This window comes from Typopeltis vanoorti, chromosome 16 (genome assembly GCF_054136105.1).
Source record: "Typopeltis vanoorti isolate ZY-2024b chromosome 16, IOZ_Tvanoo_1.0, whole genome shotgun sequence".
Taxonomy (NCBI): domain Eukaryota; kingdom Metazoa; phylum Arthropoda; class Arachnida; order Uropygi; family Thelyphonidae; genus Typopeltis; species Typopeltis vanoorti.
Genome location: NC_143564.1, coordinates 111510769 through 111528009, shown reverse-complemented (window position 1 = coordinate 111528009; position 17241 = coordinate 111510769). Strand labels below are relative to the sequence as shown.

General features: G+C 34.2%; 1 protein-coding gene across 3 annotated transcripts in view; it reads left to right on the top strand.

The window, feature by feature from the left end:
• The window catches only part of LOC150098264 (spatacsin), an 891110-nt gene that overhangs the window by 375803 nt on the left and 498066 nt on the right, over positions 1-17241 (top strand). For all 3 annotated transcript variants that reach the window (XM_090406151.1, XM_090406152.1, XM_090406153.1), the window contains exon 16: positions 14825-14891. In XM_090406151.1, coding sequence (XP_090262277.1) covers positions 14825-14891 — 67 coding nt within the window. The remainder of the gene's footprint in view (positions 1-14824; positions 14892-17241) is intronic.

Below are 17241 nucleotides of genomic sequence, written 5' to 3'. Positions count from 1 at the left end.
ATTTGAATCAATATACTTTCTCAGCTTTGATACAGCGTTTGGCACGGTCAATTAATTCGTTAAATGAGTTTTTTATATCAGTTTTTGGGATACTGTTGAGGGTGGTGGTTACTGCTGCTTGAACATTTTCAATGGTGTCGTATCACTTTCCTTTCATTGCCAAATGAAGTCGTGGGAAGAGAAAGAAGTTACTGGGTGCTAAATCAGGTGAATACAGTGAGTGATCCAACATACAAACTTGGTTTTTGCTCAAAAACTGTCTCACAATGTTCGAGCAATGAGGTGGTGCATTATCGTGCAAAAGTGATCAGTTGCCTGCATTACGATATTCAAGCCATACACTACGAATTCTCATTAACAATCGCTTCAAAACTTCGAGATAAAACTTACCATTGACCGTTTGACCAGGTGGATCGAATTCTTTGTGGATAATGCCCTTTGAATTGTAGAAACAAATCAGTATTGTCTTTACTTTTGACTTCTCCAAGCTACTTTTTTTCGGTTGCCCCTCTTCTGGTCTCCACTCAGCACTCTAACGCTTGTTTAGGGCTCATACTCAAAACACCATGTTTCGTCACCAGTAATGATTGTTTCAAGGAAGTTTGAGTCCTTACAATCAGCTTTAATGAGGTCCTTGCAGTGTTCAATTCGATACATTTTTTGGTCGTTGGTCAACTTGTGGGGTCAACAAATCACAAATTCAATTTATAAAGGCCTAAGCTCTAGGTCAAAATGTTGTGCACAGTTGATTTTGGAATTCCCCAATTCATCTTCAATCAATCTCAAGGATGATTTTGAGTTTTCTTTATGTTGCATTCGTCATGTCTCAGGTTTTCTTTATGATTTGATGAAATCACAGACTTTTTGGATGTTAACTTTGCTCAGTCCAGATTTTGGACGGCCCTGCTTTTTTGTCGTCCTCAAGTGTCTCACAACCACTTTAAAATCGGTTAAACCACTTGTAAACTTGAGTATGGGATAAGCATTCATCACCGTATGCTTTTTGAAGCATTTGATGCATTTTGGTAAAACGTTTACCAAGTTTAACACAAAAGTCAATTGCAGCTCTCTGTTTGAAATTCATTTTCTGACCATTCATCAAAAAACACTGTCACCTTTGGCACTATAACTCAGCTTCTAATGAAACAAATGTCATAAACAGTTGACACCACTAATGAAGGTTGCCACTTTCGAAAACAGGTGGCACCACTAGTTTCTTCTCTTTTCGAAAAGTTTGGTTTCTTTTTGGACAGAAGGCGTACTATAAACTTGTTAAATATTTGGCATTTGAACTCAACAAGTATAATAGTAAGACATCATCTTACATTAAAAATTCCACACACTTTAAAATTGTTATACAGAACCTTCAATTATAGGAAAGGGATCACTTAGTAAGTATTGATGCATCTTCTCTTTCCACTAGTGTTTGAATGAACGATATACAATAAATCTGTTTTGCAAAATATTTCCTATAATATTTGCATACTTTTTTTTTAAGCATCTCATTAAATCAGGGTATTTCAACTGGAATCACTAGCTCTTTAAACAAATTAAAGGTATAGCAATGGACTCCCTACTTTCAATCTCAGTGCTAACTTATACATGGAATCCTTTGAGATGGCACTTAATTCTGCCCCCTCTCGAGCCCAAGGTCTAGGTGGATTGATATTTTATTTGCTAGGTGGATTGATATTTTATATTTCAGCCTTAGAAGACTGAAATATAAAATCTGATAATACTGGACTCCTGACATGTCACAGATTAATTTGGAAGAAAATTGTCAATAGGAAGCTAGTAATAATGTAAAATTTTGTTACAGCACTTGATAATATTCTGTACACCTCCTGAGGATGAGGGAAAAGGAATTTGATGATGATGAAATATCCTTCTTTATTATAAAAATGTTCTGAAACTTCTGGTATGGGTTGCTTAAGAGTCAAAACTGATTACTGGGAGATCACATAACCGTTTAAGGAATGTGGAGAACTGACTGGGACTTCTGACTTAATATATTCAATTCTCACCATGTTGCAGTGCACCCTGTTAGTAGATATCTAGATGGTTACTGAATAAATGAGGATAGGCTTGCAATTTCTGGATTAGTTGACCAAATTGTATTTTGTATTGTCTTAAACCGAAATAAAACACAAAGTCCCTACTCTTTCATCATGGAATAAGGCGAACAGTGAAAAGTTAGCTTCTTGAAGAAAATCAAACTCAGTATCAGCAAAATTCAAGATAGGCACTTTCATCATAAGAATTATCAAAAAAAAAAAAGAAACAGAACCAGGAGAAGTATTAGTCACATGTCATGCCAACATAATTGATATTTCCAAAGTAAAGAAAACAAAATCATGTGTGATTCTTCTAAACAACTGTCAGGTGTTATATTCATGAAACAATCATCAGGTGTAGAAAAGAATAGCTGTAGTATTCACCAGTAAACAAGCAGATAATCTTCTTGAATTGCAATATCATCATCATCATCATCGTCAAATTCCTGCCATGTACCCTCAAGGGGTGTACAGGATATGATAGTACTACATGAAAAAAATTACATCATTACTAACTTCCTATCTACAATTTTCCTCCAAATCAATGTGTTACTTGTCAAGACTTCAACATTATCAGATCTTATATTTCTATTGTCTAAGACACTTTGTACCGCATCAATCCACCTATATCTTTGTCTTCCTCTGGGTCATTTTGCTTCCAACCTGGCAGAGAACACTTGTTTTGCTAATCTTTCCTCACCCATTCTGTTTAAGTGACCATACCACCTGAGATTAGCTCTGCTAACGCATTCCTGGATGCTGACAATGTCAAGTTCTTTCCTAATATCCTCGTTTTTAATATGATATTGCCATTGATGCCATCTGTTCATGCCTCTAATCTTTCTCAGGACTCTCATATCTGCAGTCTCTAGTCTTTGGTCAAGTGTTTTACTTCTGACCCAGCTCTCAGATCCATAAGTTAAAACTGGTTTGAACACTGTCTTGTATACAGGCTAATTTAGTGTTCCGACTAATTTCTCTCTTATTCCATATGAATTTATTCAATTGACTTCCCACCATACCAGCTTTGCTAATTCTGTTGTCTATTTCCATATTTAATTTACCATCTTCACTAAAAATCATACCTAAGTAGCTGATATGTTTTACTTGTTCCACAGGTTCTCCATTCACAACACAGTTGACATTTTCAATGATTCTGCCTATTTTCATTGTCTTTGTCTTTTTATTGCTGACCTTCATACCATATCTATTACAACAGTTATTCAATTTAGTCAGAGAATCTTGCAGACTTGTAGCAGATTTATTTAGAAGTATAACATCATCCACATAAAGCAAAGAGCTGACATTAACATCTCCAATTTTGATATCATGTTTAATAGCACTTTCCTTCATAATGTGATCCATATAGATAATGAATAACAGAGGGGATAATGTACATCCTTGTCTCACACCAGATTTAATATTAAACCATCTTCCTGTACTTCCTTCAATTCTAACTGCTGATGTACAACTCAAATAAAGACTAAGTATTGCTTGATATAATGCCTCATTGACACCATATAACTGCAGCGTATTGAATAGCTTCTCTCTGGGCACCTTGTCATATGCCTTTTCCAAATCGACAAAACTTAAATACAGATCTTTGTTATATTCCCATGCTTTCTCGACTATTTGTTGTAAAGTGAAGATCTGATCCTGACAGCCTCTATTTGACCTGAATCCAGCTTGTTCTTCACCAAGCTTTTCTTCCGCAATTCTTCTCAACCGTTTCTCAAGTATACTTGCATAGATCTCTCAAGTATACTTGCATAGATCAATTAGAACTTGCATATACTTGCATAATTGCAATATCAAGAGGAGTAATATGAAAAAACATCAGAATAGGGAATAGGACAATGAGACTTATATATACATATAATTCTTTGTAAAGCTCTGCTAAGTAAGCAGTAGGAATTATTTGAGTCATTAAAGAAAACAGATCAGATAGAGAAGGCATAAAAGTTGGTCTATGTTGGAGATATAAACAGCGAAGTATGAAATGAATAATATGAAACATACAAGTATGTTTTGAAAAAGAAAATAAAATTAAATTGGAGAAAAGAGCTTAATGGTAATGGTAAGCACCTGCTGAATTTCTGTTCAGAGCATGGACTGGTCATCATTAACACTTTAGTTATATATGAAGATGCACAGAAATTCATATGGAGAGAAGGAAAAAAAATAAGAGTCTCAATGACTGTATTATTGTTGATAATGATATCTTTGTGCTGCTTCATGATACAAGAATATAAAAGGGACTGTTTTCAAAAGAATCCAAGTTGAGCAGCTTTCAGAAACGAACTGTTAATTTTTTCTTGAATAATATTTATATTTAAGAGTTTTAAAACAATAATCAAAAAGTGGAGATGAATGTGTGCATATCTTAAATATATAATTAAAATAAAGTACACATTCCATTAATTATTTCTAATTATTTTATTAAATATTAAAATGTAAGTTAGTTTTGTAAAATATTGAGAAGTATGGTGCAGTGTTTTGTCTAATATATCCATAAAGTTTTGGAAGATGTTTATTTTCAGAAAAAAGCACGTTTGACCAACAGCTATATTGATAAACATAAGAGCAAAATACCCAGATGTAGCTGATGAAATCTGCATGATGTCACGTAGTGCTTCATCCACTAGTAACAGGGAACTCTGGGAAAAATAACAGTTAGAGAGAGAGAAGGCAGAGCATTATGAGAAGTAAATTCAAGTATGGAATAATTTGTATCCAGAATGTTCATTAAATTTAAGGAATGAAACAGAGATTTTAATTCAGAAGTGCATGGATATATGGTCTGTTAATGACAAATGGTATATGCTGATATTTTCCAACTACTTACAGTAATTTGTTCAGTTGAAGTAAAAGAATTGTTGATAATTCCTACAGTGATTGGAATAGAAGAAACTAATATGTACTTCCGTTATGTAATGTGAGAACTCATATTCTTCATTTTGGAATGAAAACAGTATTTTGTCTGAATTTTCTCTCAATTTCTTTCTGGTTTGCTGTGTTTCTTTTGAACACTCTGGTTTGCTATGTTTTAGTTAAATTCTTCTCTCATGACAAAGGTGGAACGGATGTTTTTATTACTCCCACACACAAAAAACCTGTAGCTAAAAAAACAATGGCATGTGTGGGCATTGTTTTTGATCAGAAAGATCAGAAATAGAGTAATCTGTTGATATTCTTCTTGAACTGTTGGAGGTTGTAGTCCTTTGAAAATGCTTCATGCAAGAAGCTGTTCCACGGGACTGCGGTGGATGAATGAAAGATGACTGGGAGTAGCAGGTTCGGTGAGTGAAAGCAGCTGCTGAAGAGAGTCTGTAAGAGATGTCATTAATCAAGTCTTCTCTTTTCTGAACAGCATTAAGAATTTTTAGGGAGGTCTTAGGTGCACCACCCCAGTCATGTGAGCAGTATTGTAATGTTCTTCATATTTGGGATTTACACAGAGTAATTAACTGTTCAACAGACAAGTACTGTCTTGAGAAGAATCATGCCCAGTTTTTTGGAAGTTGATGATGCTATAGAAGGGATATGATTGTGCCAGGAAAGGTTTGGAGTAAGAGTCAGTTTGAGAAGAGTGATTTGTTCTTGATGAGCTGAGCATTATCAAAAGTAAGTGGAGAAGATCTGAGGTTATATTATGAAAAAATAAGCAAAACTGTGTTTTGAAAGCACTGAAGTTAACTAGGTGGCTTTCATCCTAGTCATTTAGTGTAACAATTGAACACACAGGAGATCATATGCAGGCAATGGAAATTCCTTCTGCAAGAAGAAATCAGATAACAGGAAACTGAAAACATCCAAAAGAACTTAGTTTCCAAACAAGATCATCGAGAAGGAAAGATGAATTGATAAAATAACTGAGGATAAGCAGAAGAAATTAAAACATGAGCTTAAAAAAAAAAAAAAAAGAAACAACATTTAAAAGGAAATTAAATTATAAAAATGTAAAGATGGAGAAGGTTGTGGATCTTCATATGATGCCTCCTCACACTCAGAGAAGAGTTGATGGACTGTGAGGAACCAGTTCATGCTGATAAAGGTAAAGAGGGGATACAGTTAAAATACACTGATCCAAAGGTCTCTTATCATGAATACCATCTGCATGAAAAAAAGATAACCAGCTTCCTAGTAAGAAACAATAGCCGTGAAATTGAAATCATGGCAAAGAGCTATAGGAAGCTTGAAAAAATTTACAAGAAGTGGGATATACAATTGAATCATTTCAATTTGAAGGCCCCATCAGATTCATCAAATATGTTACACTTCACTAATTATGTGATCTCCCTTCTACATTGCCTCATTAAACATTAAGATTCCACAATCCAGTTAAACAAAAAGCCATATGGAAACTTATGCAATGGCATAATATTAAGTTGTTTCTCAAGAGATATACAGTACTTCTGCAGATATAAAAGCATTAACAGATGATATTTGCTCTTGCCATATTGGAGCTTTGGAAGATCTAAAGTGCTGAAGTCAGGGTCCTTATTTTTCCCCACCTCTCTTCCCTTAGATTTTTACATACTATCCAAAGGGACACAAAAGGATGAATCTTGGTGTCCCTTTGGTTATTATGTAAAGATCTAAGGGAAAAAGGTGGGGAAGAATAAGCTGCCTGACTTTCACCCCTGTTAGACACCTTCCAGAGCACCACCAAGATGAAACTGGGTATCATCGCTAATGCTTCTATATCTGGGGTTAGAATTTTACTGCAAAGCCTGTAATTTTATTCTTTCCATTCTAGTTATATTCTTTCATTCCATTCTCTCTATAGGACATGCCTAGTGAATTTGTATCTAGTTATACCATCCTCATTCTAGAACCTAATAAAGATCATACAGCTTGAAGCCTATTCTCTATATAATACTCACTACACAATCGTTTTTCACAACACCAACTGGCTCAAAGTAGGAATGAGATACATCAGCAAGAGGACACAGGTGTGTTGAGTTATGTTATGAGCAGTTAGTTAGTTGGTTGGTTGATTAGAAGTTTATTGGTCCAGTTTAATCTGTTTCTGCTACATGATCTAATCCACCTGGTTTAGATGAAAATGCATTCAGTGATGGTAGTCTTCATTGGCTTAATGATGATTATATTATTATTGTTAAGAGAGATATCCAAGTAATCAGGAACTCATCATAAGAAGCCATACTATCTGCAACAGCTATCATATCTGTTCTTAAATTCATTCACACTACTTGCTCACGCACCATATCTAATGGTAATCCATTTCAATCATGCACAACTCTGAGAGAAAAATTTAACCCTCATCCCCTTCTTGACAGCATTCATTCTCAATTTCCAAAGATGCCCTCATGTCCTTTCCTCACCATTCCATAATATGAAAAATTTCACCTACATCAGTCTGGCTTCATAATCACTATTTCACAATCATGATGTCATTTTTAACACTCTCTCCAGTATATCAGCATCATCAGGAGACCAGATCTACACGTACAAGTTCTAGTGAGGTCTTATCATGATCTTGTAAAGAGGCAAAATAATTCCTTATCTTTATATGTCAACATTTGTGTTAGCATTGCAAATATTCTCCAAGTTGTATTTTCAAACTTTGCTATATTGCCCTTGAACTTCAACTTCCTGTCTACTATAACTCCATGAGCTCTAGCATGATTGATTTCTTTTGATATGATCCCACCAATATAATACGACGTTGGATATCTAATCATACCAAAGTACATGACTTTACATTTACTAACATTGAAATGAGATCCATTTTCCCATGCCCACAACTTGTTCAAATCATTCTGCAAGCTGCATATCTTTGGCAAATAGCTGTATGATGCATGTCAAATATGTCAAATTCTTCTCAATGTCATTAATATACAAGTTGAATAACAGTGGACTAAAGATTGATCCTTGTGCACACTATTGATTACCTTAAATCTTGCAGACTATCCTCTTTTCCATGCCATTAATTTATAATCTAATCCATATTCTCAAATTTATGCAACTGTCTTTCATGCTGTATTCTGTCAAAAGCCAGTAAAATTCAAAATTATCATTCATCCATTACCCTTGTGTGTGTATCTCAATGGTAGCATTATTATAGAATGTGAACACGTTGCTCAAATGTGACCTTCACTTAGTCAACCTATGCTGTTCATTGCAAAGTATAGTTTTTTTATTTTAATTTTTTTTTTTTTTTGTCAATCCATTTCTATATACAAGCCCTAACCAACTTTTCCAAATCTTCACCAGCACTCCAGACATGCTGATAGGTCAATAGTCAGACACATCAGTTTTGCACTACCCTTTTGTAATGGGATTATCATGCATTCTTTCCACTCTAGTTGAATCTTCCTTGTTTTGAAACACTCAAATTATATAGCCTAATCAAAGGAATAGCCACATCAGCATAATGATAGAATTCTTTTGAGTTGTTTTTGGCTTGCATAGCCCGTTTCTTTTCATACTCACACTTAGCTTTCGTAGAACAGTTGACTCTTCTGACTTGCTGCTTGTAATTTTCATAACTGATATCATTCTTATGCACATAGTATTCCTTCCACATCTGCTTTTTCTTATGAATTGATTATTTAATTAGATTACACCCATTTCACTTTTATCCTGTTTATTCTTCAAACTCTAGGGACAACATATTCTCATATATTGCATCATTTATATGTATTTTTTAAATGCTGCTCATACACTGTTGATATCCCTCCTACCAAAAAATTTTTAATACCATGCCACAGAATCCAGCATACTCGAAGTGCATAGTGATCATAATATTATCAGAAGAGGACTAGATAGGGAAAATGGGAACTGGAATGCTTTTTTTTATCAATGAAGCTTAGACTGTTATAACAATATTGAATTCCTATTCAGAATAGCAGGAATTCGAGACAGTGTGGATTATCACAAACATGGAATTTGATACATTTCATGGTGGACATATGTTACCCGAGTGGAGGAAATAGTGATAATATTATTGGCTACTTACTTATAAAGATAAGAAAAGTAAAGTAACATGAGATACTTTAATATAGGAGGTATTAACTACAAGAATGAAAAATGTGATAACACGACTTGGAATGAATTGTTACTGCAATAAGGTTAGTAATTTTTTTTTGAGCAACATCATGATCATTATCTCAAACATCATGTATGTGAATCTACTATAGGGGGTAGGATCTTGGATTTCATAATAATATCAGCTAAATTACTGATGATTCATATTAATTACTGAGAAGTCCTCTGTGATAGTGATTATTTCACTTTGTTAGTAGAATTAAGAATAAGAAAAAAATTGTAATTAGAAAGTATTATGGTGGAATTTCAAAAAATCTAATCTCAAGGATATAATAAGAGAATATAATCAGTAGAATTATTCTTTCATGTTCATTCTTTCTTTCACTTGCAGCATTACATTAGAATTCTTTTGGGTTGTCTTTAGTTTTTGCATAGCCGCCTTATTATTATTATTATTATACAGGTATCTCTATGGAGTCAGCAGACCTATCATGGGAGATCCATTATTTGCATGCTAGCCATTATTCACACAATACCTATCATACCTCTCTTTTAACTCATTCACCAATGAAGCCCTCACAACCACACTTGGCAATCCATTCCCCATTCACCACCCTCCAAACTAAAGAAATAGAGTCCAAACATCCTTGCTAAACACACACTTATGCAATTTCCTTCAGTTACCCTTTGTTCTCTCCCTTCCTGCCATGTACTGAAAGAAATCTACAGTGTCAATCCTATAACATCCCCTTTAGTAACATTATAGGATTTGTCATGGCTTCTCTTTTATTGCCTATCAGCTAGTTTTTGAAGCCCACAGACTGTCTATTCTCTAAGGAGCATTTCATAGACCTACCACCAGTGGTGGCTTGTACCTAAGCACTGCAACACAACAGCACCTCCAAGGAAAAAACAAAAAAAAATTAAATTTTGTTTGTGTTTATAAATAATAACAAAGCTTACAACATTATATAAATGCAATACAACATGTTACAGCTTATGTTTCAACATTGATTGAATATTTAATAATTGGAATTGTTTGATTAATGCTTTAGATTACGAAACAAATGCACTGCGATCTAACGCACTGTCGGAATTGTTTGATCGGTTGCAGCTAGACTCGCCAATATTCGCTTGCACTTATCACTGCATGTAACGAGTGACTCCAACAATGCTCACTGAGCAGTGTTGCTACAGATAAATTGTATGCTTGCATGCATTATTTCTGTGAGATATGAAACTTTTATAATTGCTGTGTGTTCATAGTGAGGATGAAATATTTTTGGTAAATCTTATTTTATTCTGTTAAACATATAATTATTTATTTATTATAGATACAAGGCTAAATTATGATGAGTGTCACTATTGAAAATATGAAAAGAATTATATTTTCTCAATAATCGTTATATGAATTATCATTTCACAAATTACAAATTTTAATGAAAAGGTTATTGAAAAATTTTGTCAACGCAAAAATAGAATGGATTTTATTTTCAAATAATATTTTTAATAAAGCAAATTTACTTATTAATAAATTGGTTACTGATTAGGAAAAAATGAATTATTTTTCTTATTTTGTATATGCAGCACCCCCACTTAAAATTTTCACTAGCTGCCACTGCCTGCCACAATCTTTCTCACTCACCTCAGAATCCTCTCCACCATTTTTTCATACCTAAGGAATCTGGGTGTCCAGTTCGGTGTACAGTAGTCTAAAAATCAGTGCTTCCCAAACTTCTGGATGTCAGGGTCCCCTCTGGAAAAATTAAAATATTTCACAGCCCCCCTCGAAAAAAATCGTAATATAGACATATATTATTATAATATTTATTGTATTTATATTCAATACAAAACATACACAGTGAATATTGCAAAAATCATATGCAAATATTACATTTTTAGCATCTTACATACACATTTGACATGGCACATTATCTCATATTTTTATATAGATAGATACATTTGCAGTACAAACACATGAAATGTAAAACGATTAGTAATAAAGAAAGAATTAAAAACATAAAAGAGGTTTAATAACAATTAAATGTGATGGATGTGTTTCAATACTCCTACACCAATATCAGGTGAAATATTTGAAACTGCAATTCTTAGATTTCTGCTTTGAAATGAAACTTATATGAATAAGCATATATTTACTAATATTCATTAAGTGCCAAAATACGCAGGAAACAAAATTTGTGAACTAACACCAATGTGCGATTTTTTCCATTAAAATATAAAAAATAATAAAAAATAAAAATAAATAATAAAAATTAAATACGTTTCTTTTAAGATAAAAAAAAATATATATACTTAGTCTTAAAGTATTTTAAATTTATTTTCTTTCACAGCCCTCCTCAACAAAACCTATGGCCCCCAAGGGGACCATGGCCCACAGTTTGGGAAGCACTGGTCTAGATGTCGCCTTACTAAAGCCTTATATAGGGAAAGCACTCATAACCACACCTGGCAACCCATTCACCACCCACCAAACAAAAAAATCTATTCCTAACACCCTTGCTAACCACACCTTAACACAGTTTGCATGGGTGACTCTTTGTTTTCTCCCTTTCTGCCATGTACCGAAAGATGTTTACATTGTAAATCCTATAAAATCCCCTTTAATAACTTATATACTTCTATTACATCTCTTTTTTGTATATCAGCTAGTTTTTGTGTTTCACTGACTGTAAATCTGTTCTCATAGCTAGCATTCCATATATCTGCTACAATCTTTATCACTTGCCTCAGAATCCTTTCTACCAATTTTTCATTCCCACAAAATTTGGGTGACCAGATCGGTGCACAGTAGTCTTGGCCATAGGGGGAAGAATAACTTCTCTGCCCTGCTTGTTAGTGTGGTCTTCAACAACTATGTAATCTGATGTGCTGTTTTGGCTACCTTTATAGTATGCCCTCTAAACTTCAGCTGCCTGTCCACAATCACCCCAAGTTCCTGATCTCATGAGTTTCCTGCAGTTCAATTCCATTAATATAGTACAAAGCTTGTGATCTCTTCTTCCCAAAGTACATCACCTTACATGTGACTGCATTGAACTGGCAGCTGCTTACTTTTGTCCATACTGCTGATCTGTTTAAGTCTTCCTGCAGGATCTCTTCCTCACCTTCATTTACCATTACTTTTCCCAATTTTGCATCATCAGCAAACAGCTGAATGTTTCCCATCAAATCATTTCCTATATCGTTGATGTATAAATTTGTAGTACACCACTGATCACCTGCCTTCTCCTAGACTCAACTCCTTCATAAACCACTATTTGATATCTGCCCATCAACCACCCTCTAATTCAAATCACCAGATTTGGATGGATATCCAAATATTCTCATCTCCCCTGATATTTGGATATCCATCCTCATGTGCTCCAGTTTACACAATAGATTTCTATGTGGAATCCTGTCAGATGCCTTTGCAAAGTCTAGCAGTATCACTAAGTAATCATTTCCCTTAACCAACTCCATTGTCACTTTATTATAAAAAGTGAGCAAATTATTATATCAAGACCTATTGGTCTTGAGGTGATAATTACTTTGCACATTCTCATAATACTATTATTATTATTATGTGACGCCTCCAGGGAGTCCAAAGACTCATCAAGGGAAGGCACCTACTTTACAGCTCTCCGTCTCCACCACTCAATCCACCAAATACAACGATCTACATCATCTACACCAATACCATCTACTGCCCACCGCTACCACTAGTATTTACACAGACAATCACAAACATCCATGCCCATGGTGGGATTCGAACCTGCAGCCTTTTTGGCTGGAGAGTGGATACACTGACCACTCAGCCAACCAAGCCAGCACAGGCCAATATGCCATCTTATCTCATGGCTATGTTTGCGTTGAGGTTTTACAATATTATAAACACCTCTATTTCCTCAACCACGATTCTCCAATCAGTCAATGTCACATCTGGCATTGCAAATTCACCACCTAGATAGTACACCCCCTGCTTCCCCCAATGCAAAATGCTCACTTAGTAATTCAACAATTTGGTTTGCTTCTTTCACCTTCCCATCCATGAACATATTTTTGAAAGTGATCCTTCTCTAATCATTCCTCATTTTATTTGCCACATAGTGAAAGAACTTTTTAGGATTTCTTTTGGCCTCATCAGCTAGTTTTCTGTCATAATTTATTGTGGCCTTTCTTATCATACAGGTCACTCTTCTTGCATATGCCTTGTACAACTCATGAGCATGCTGATTGCCTTTTTCTGACTCTCTCTGACTCCTGATTTATCCTCCTGAGTCTGAGTTTACATTTTGATACTGCTTTCTTCAATTACCCCTTGACCATCTCTCATGCATCACTAGAATCTCTCCTCCCCAGATTCTCTGACATGATGTTGCTGAAACTGACTCCTCAGTTCGTCATAATCACTTGCTGAATTCTGCATGCCTGCCAATCTCCCAGGTCAAGACTACATGACCACTTTCCCTAAATGGAGGCTTCACAGCTAGATTGGTTACTGCTAAGTTCTCTGATGCTGTGACCAGATCCATCACTCTCGAACCTCATCAATTCTCCATTACATGCTACCTCAGGTAATTATTTTTCAGCAATTTTATAAATTCCCCCCACTCCCTGTGACCATTCTTCCTGATCTTCCCCATAGTTGAAATCTCCCACAATAATTACTTGATCTGCATCTGTCATGCTAATTTGCCAATGCATGTTATTTTACATATCCTTTATATACCACCTGGATTATAGCAGCAACCAGTTACATATTTCATTTTGTTGACCTCTCTCTCTCATACCTGATTAACTGTGGGATGTTATTTAATGAAAGAGAAAGTAATAAAGATTGGATAATATTATTTTTTATAATTTAACCTTTATCACTAGGAGCTAATTCTTAAATGCATAATGAAATAAACTTTAAGGGGAAAAGCTATGGAAAGAGATCTGATAAATTTGTTATTAACTGTGGTAGATATAAACAGCAACTAATGTTAACAATATTGTTTATTAAAGATTTTAAAACAAAGTTTGAATTATTTTAAACTAGGAATCATCATCAAATTCCTGACATGTACCCTCAACGGGTGTACAGGATATGATAGTACTACATGAAGAATTTATATCATTACTAACTTCTTATCAACAATTTTCCTCCAAATCAATCTGTTATCTGTTAAGACTCCAACATTATCAGATCTTATATTTCTGTCTTCTAAGGCACATTTTATTGTTGAGCATGGCGTAGGTATAGTTTTGTTAATGGGAGATCAATTATGGCTGATCTGCTTACTTTTTTTTTTTTTTATGAAGTTATGAGCGAAATAGACCAAGTTATGGTTATGTTATTTATATGGATTTTGGCAAACCTTTGATATTTTCCACATAAAAACTTCCTGATTAAAATGTGCTAAATAGGTACTGATGACAACAACAACAGTGAGAGGGATAGGAAATTGATTGATAGATACAACTGATTTGTTAGACAGTTAAGAAGTTATCACAAGTGTGTAGTGTTGTGTGTAGTGGACAGGAGCTAGTATTGTCCACTACGAGTTTCTCGCTGCAGACGAAACATTTACGGCTGAGATCTACTTGATGCAACTCGAGCGTGTGCAGGATGCATTACTTCAGAAACAGTCAGGATGAGTTAATTGGGAAAAAGTGCTATTCTTATAGGACAATTTAGTTTATTATATAATATAATTAGTTATTTTATTTATTCTTGGTGCAATTTGCTGTTTTCAATATAAATTATTCTCTAGGGAAATTCGATACTTGATCCAACTCGCCTCTTTGGATGGCAAAAAACCAACACCATAAAGAATGAAGGTCAGTTTATTCAGTATTCTTTACACACACACACACACACACACAAATATTTTTTATCGAAGTTCAATATATTTATCATGAGATATTAAAATTAATGAGTAATTTATTTTTGAAGATTTTTTTTTTTGCATGGAATGCTTACATTTTATATTTTAAAGATACCAAGAAATTATATATTTGGTTTTTAATCCTTATCCCAAGGAAGCAAAACAATATTTTGCACAGGAAATATATTCACTTCTAAGCTACTAGTATATAGAGGCTAATGACTTCGTATTACTTGCCTTAGTATGTATCCCATAATACAAAGCACACACCCCCTTTTGGACATATATAATGCTATGTATAATGGGAAGGGCAACTACCCAGACCGGTTTCAACCTTTATTAAGGTCTCATCAGTGGGAGCCAGACCCGGGAGAGATATCAAGGGATACATACTAAGGCAAGTGATATGAAGTTGTTAGCCTATACATACAAGTTGAATATATTTCAGGTGCAAAATATCCCTTGGGATAAGGATTAACAACTAAGTATATAATTTCTTAGTATCTTTAACGTATAATAAACCCAAGGTAAAAAACTTTTTGCATTTTATATTGTTTGGTTTGATGATGACATTTTTATAATAATTTTCAGAATAACAATAATGAAATACTGCATACATATAATAACCAGGGTTCAAGAAATTCACTCATCCACTAGCCACAGGCAAATTATTAGAGGCAAGTGCATTTTCAGTGTCATACTAAATGCCTTCAGAATATATTATTTTCTTCACATAATTAACTTTTTTTTTTAATTTTTAAACATCATATTTTATCGTGGTGACTGCCATTAATTTATTAAAGCAGTTTTATTACAGTTATCATTTGTTGAGAGTTGTAAATAAAACTTCTGGATCTGAAATCCTTAATTCAAATAATACAGTGTTCCCTTTAAAAGTCACAGAAGTACTTGCAATTTTAGTTGCCACTTTTCTCTTAAAGTTATAACATGAAACATTCATCTTCATTTTCTTCAGTACTTTTATCTTCTTTAAGGTTCATAATTTTTATTTTTATTTCCATATGAAAGACTTTGGGAGAAAAAAAATTAACAGTCATTACAAACTCAACCCACCATAACTTCTTCTCCAAACAGTTGTTCTCTCATCATTGTCATAACATAATAATTGATAACTGTTGAAAGTTTTCCCACTTGGTTATACTATGAATTAAAGTGCCAAGAAATTATATTCTTCTTTTAATCCTTTATCCAAGTGTAAGCAAACAAAGTTTGCATGAGAAGTAATTTCATGATTGGGCAACTCGTATATAGAGGCTAATGACTTCACATCAATTGCCTTAGTATCCCATAATGTAAAGCACATATCCGTATGGACATGTATAATGCTATGCATTATGGGAAGGATCACTACCCAGACTGGTTTTGACCTTTATTGAGGTCTCATCAGTGGGAGCCAGACCCAGAAGTGATCCTAAGGTTGAAGTAATGCAGAAGTCATATTTACATAATCAAGTAGCCAAAAGGTGTCACATTATTACTTCACATCACTTGCCTTAGTATAAGGCAGGTGATGTGAAATCATTAGCATCTATATACAAATTGCCCAGTCATGAAATTACTTAACACATAAACTTTATTTGCTTACACTTGGATAATGAATTAAACCAAGAATACAATTTCTTGGCACCATTAATTTATACCAATTGATAACATTTAAACATTTTTTTTCTTTCTGTATGAAAGAATCTAAATAAATATCTGCTATCAAGTTCCAAAAATCTCCTCATTTCTCTCATTTTATTCCAGTTCACACATGCTCCACTATGCCTCACACTTCTAGTTTGTCATGAAACATGAAAAATGTGCTACTATTACATGTAAGTTACAGCATTTTACTTGAAATCAGTAAATCTTGCGTGTGCTCGCACACACACACAAACAAAATCTGAGAGAAAACATAAGTTTTTCATATCAGTAATACATTTAAATTAAATTACAATTATCATTTCCAATACATAATTTTTTTAATCGAATCAGTGCATTCATATAGTTCATATTAATCTTGCATGTACACTATCTGATCGAAAGTATCCGGACACCCCTTTGTAATTTGTAAACTTGTCTAGATGTCACTATGACCTCACTTAATGGTATAAAAGGAGGCATGGAGCTGTTCAGTGATAAGAAGTATGAGCAGAATGGGTAGGTCAAGGGAGCTCAGTAACTTTGAACATGGACTAGTTATTGGTTGCTACATCAGTAAGAAATCTGTCAGAGACATTTCAACCCTCCTCAAGTTTCCCAAGTCAACAGTTGGCGACGTGATTGTGAAGTGGAAAGGT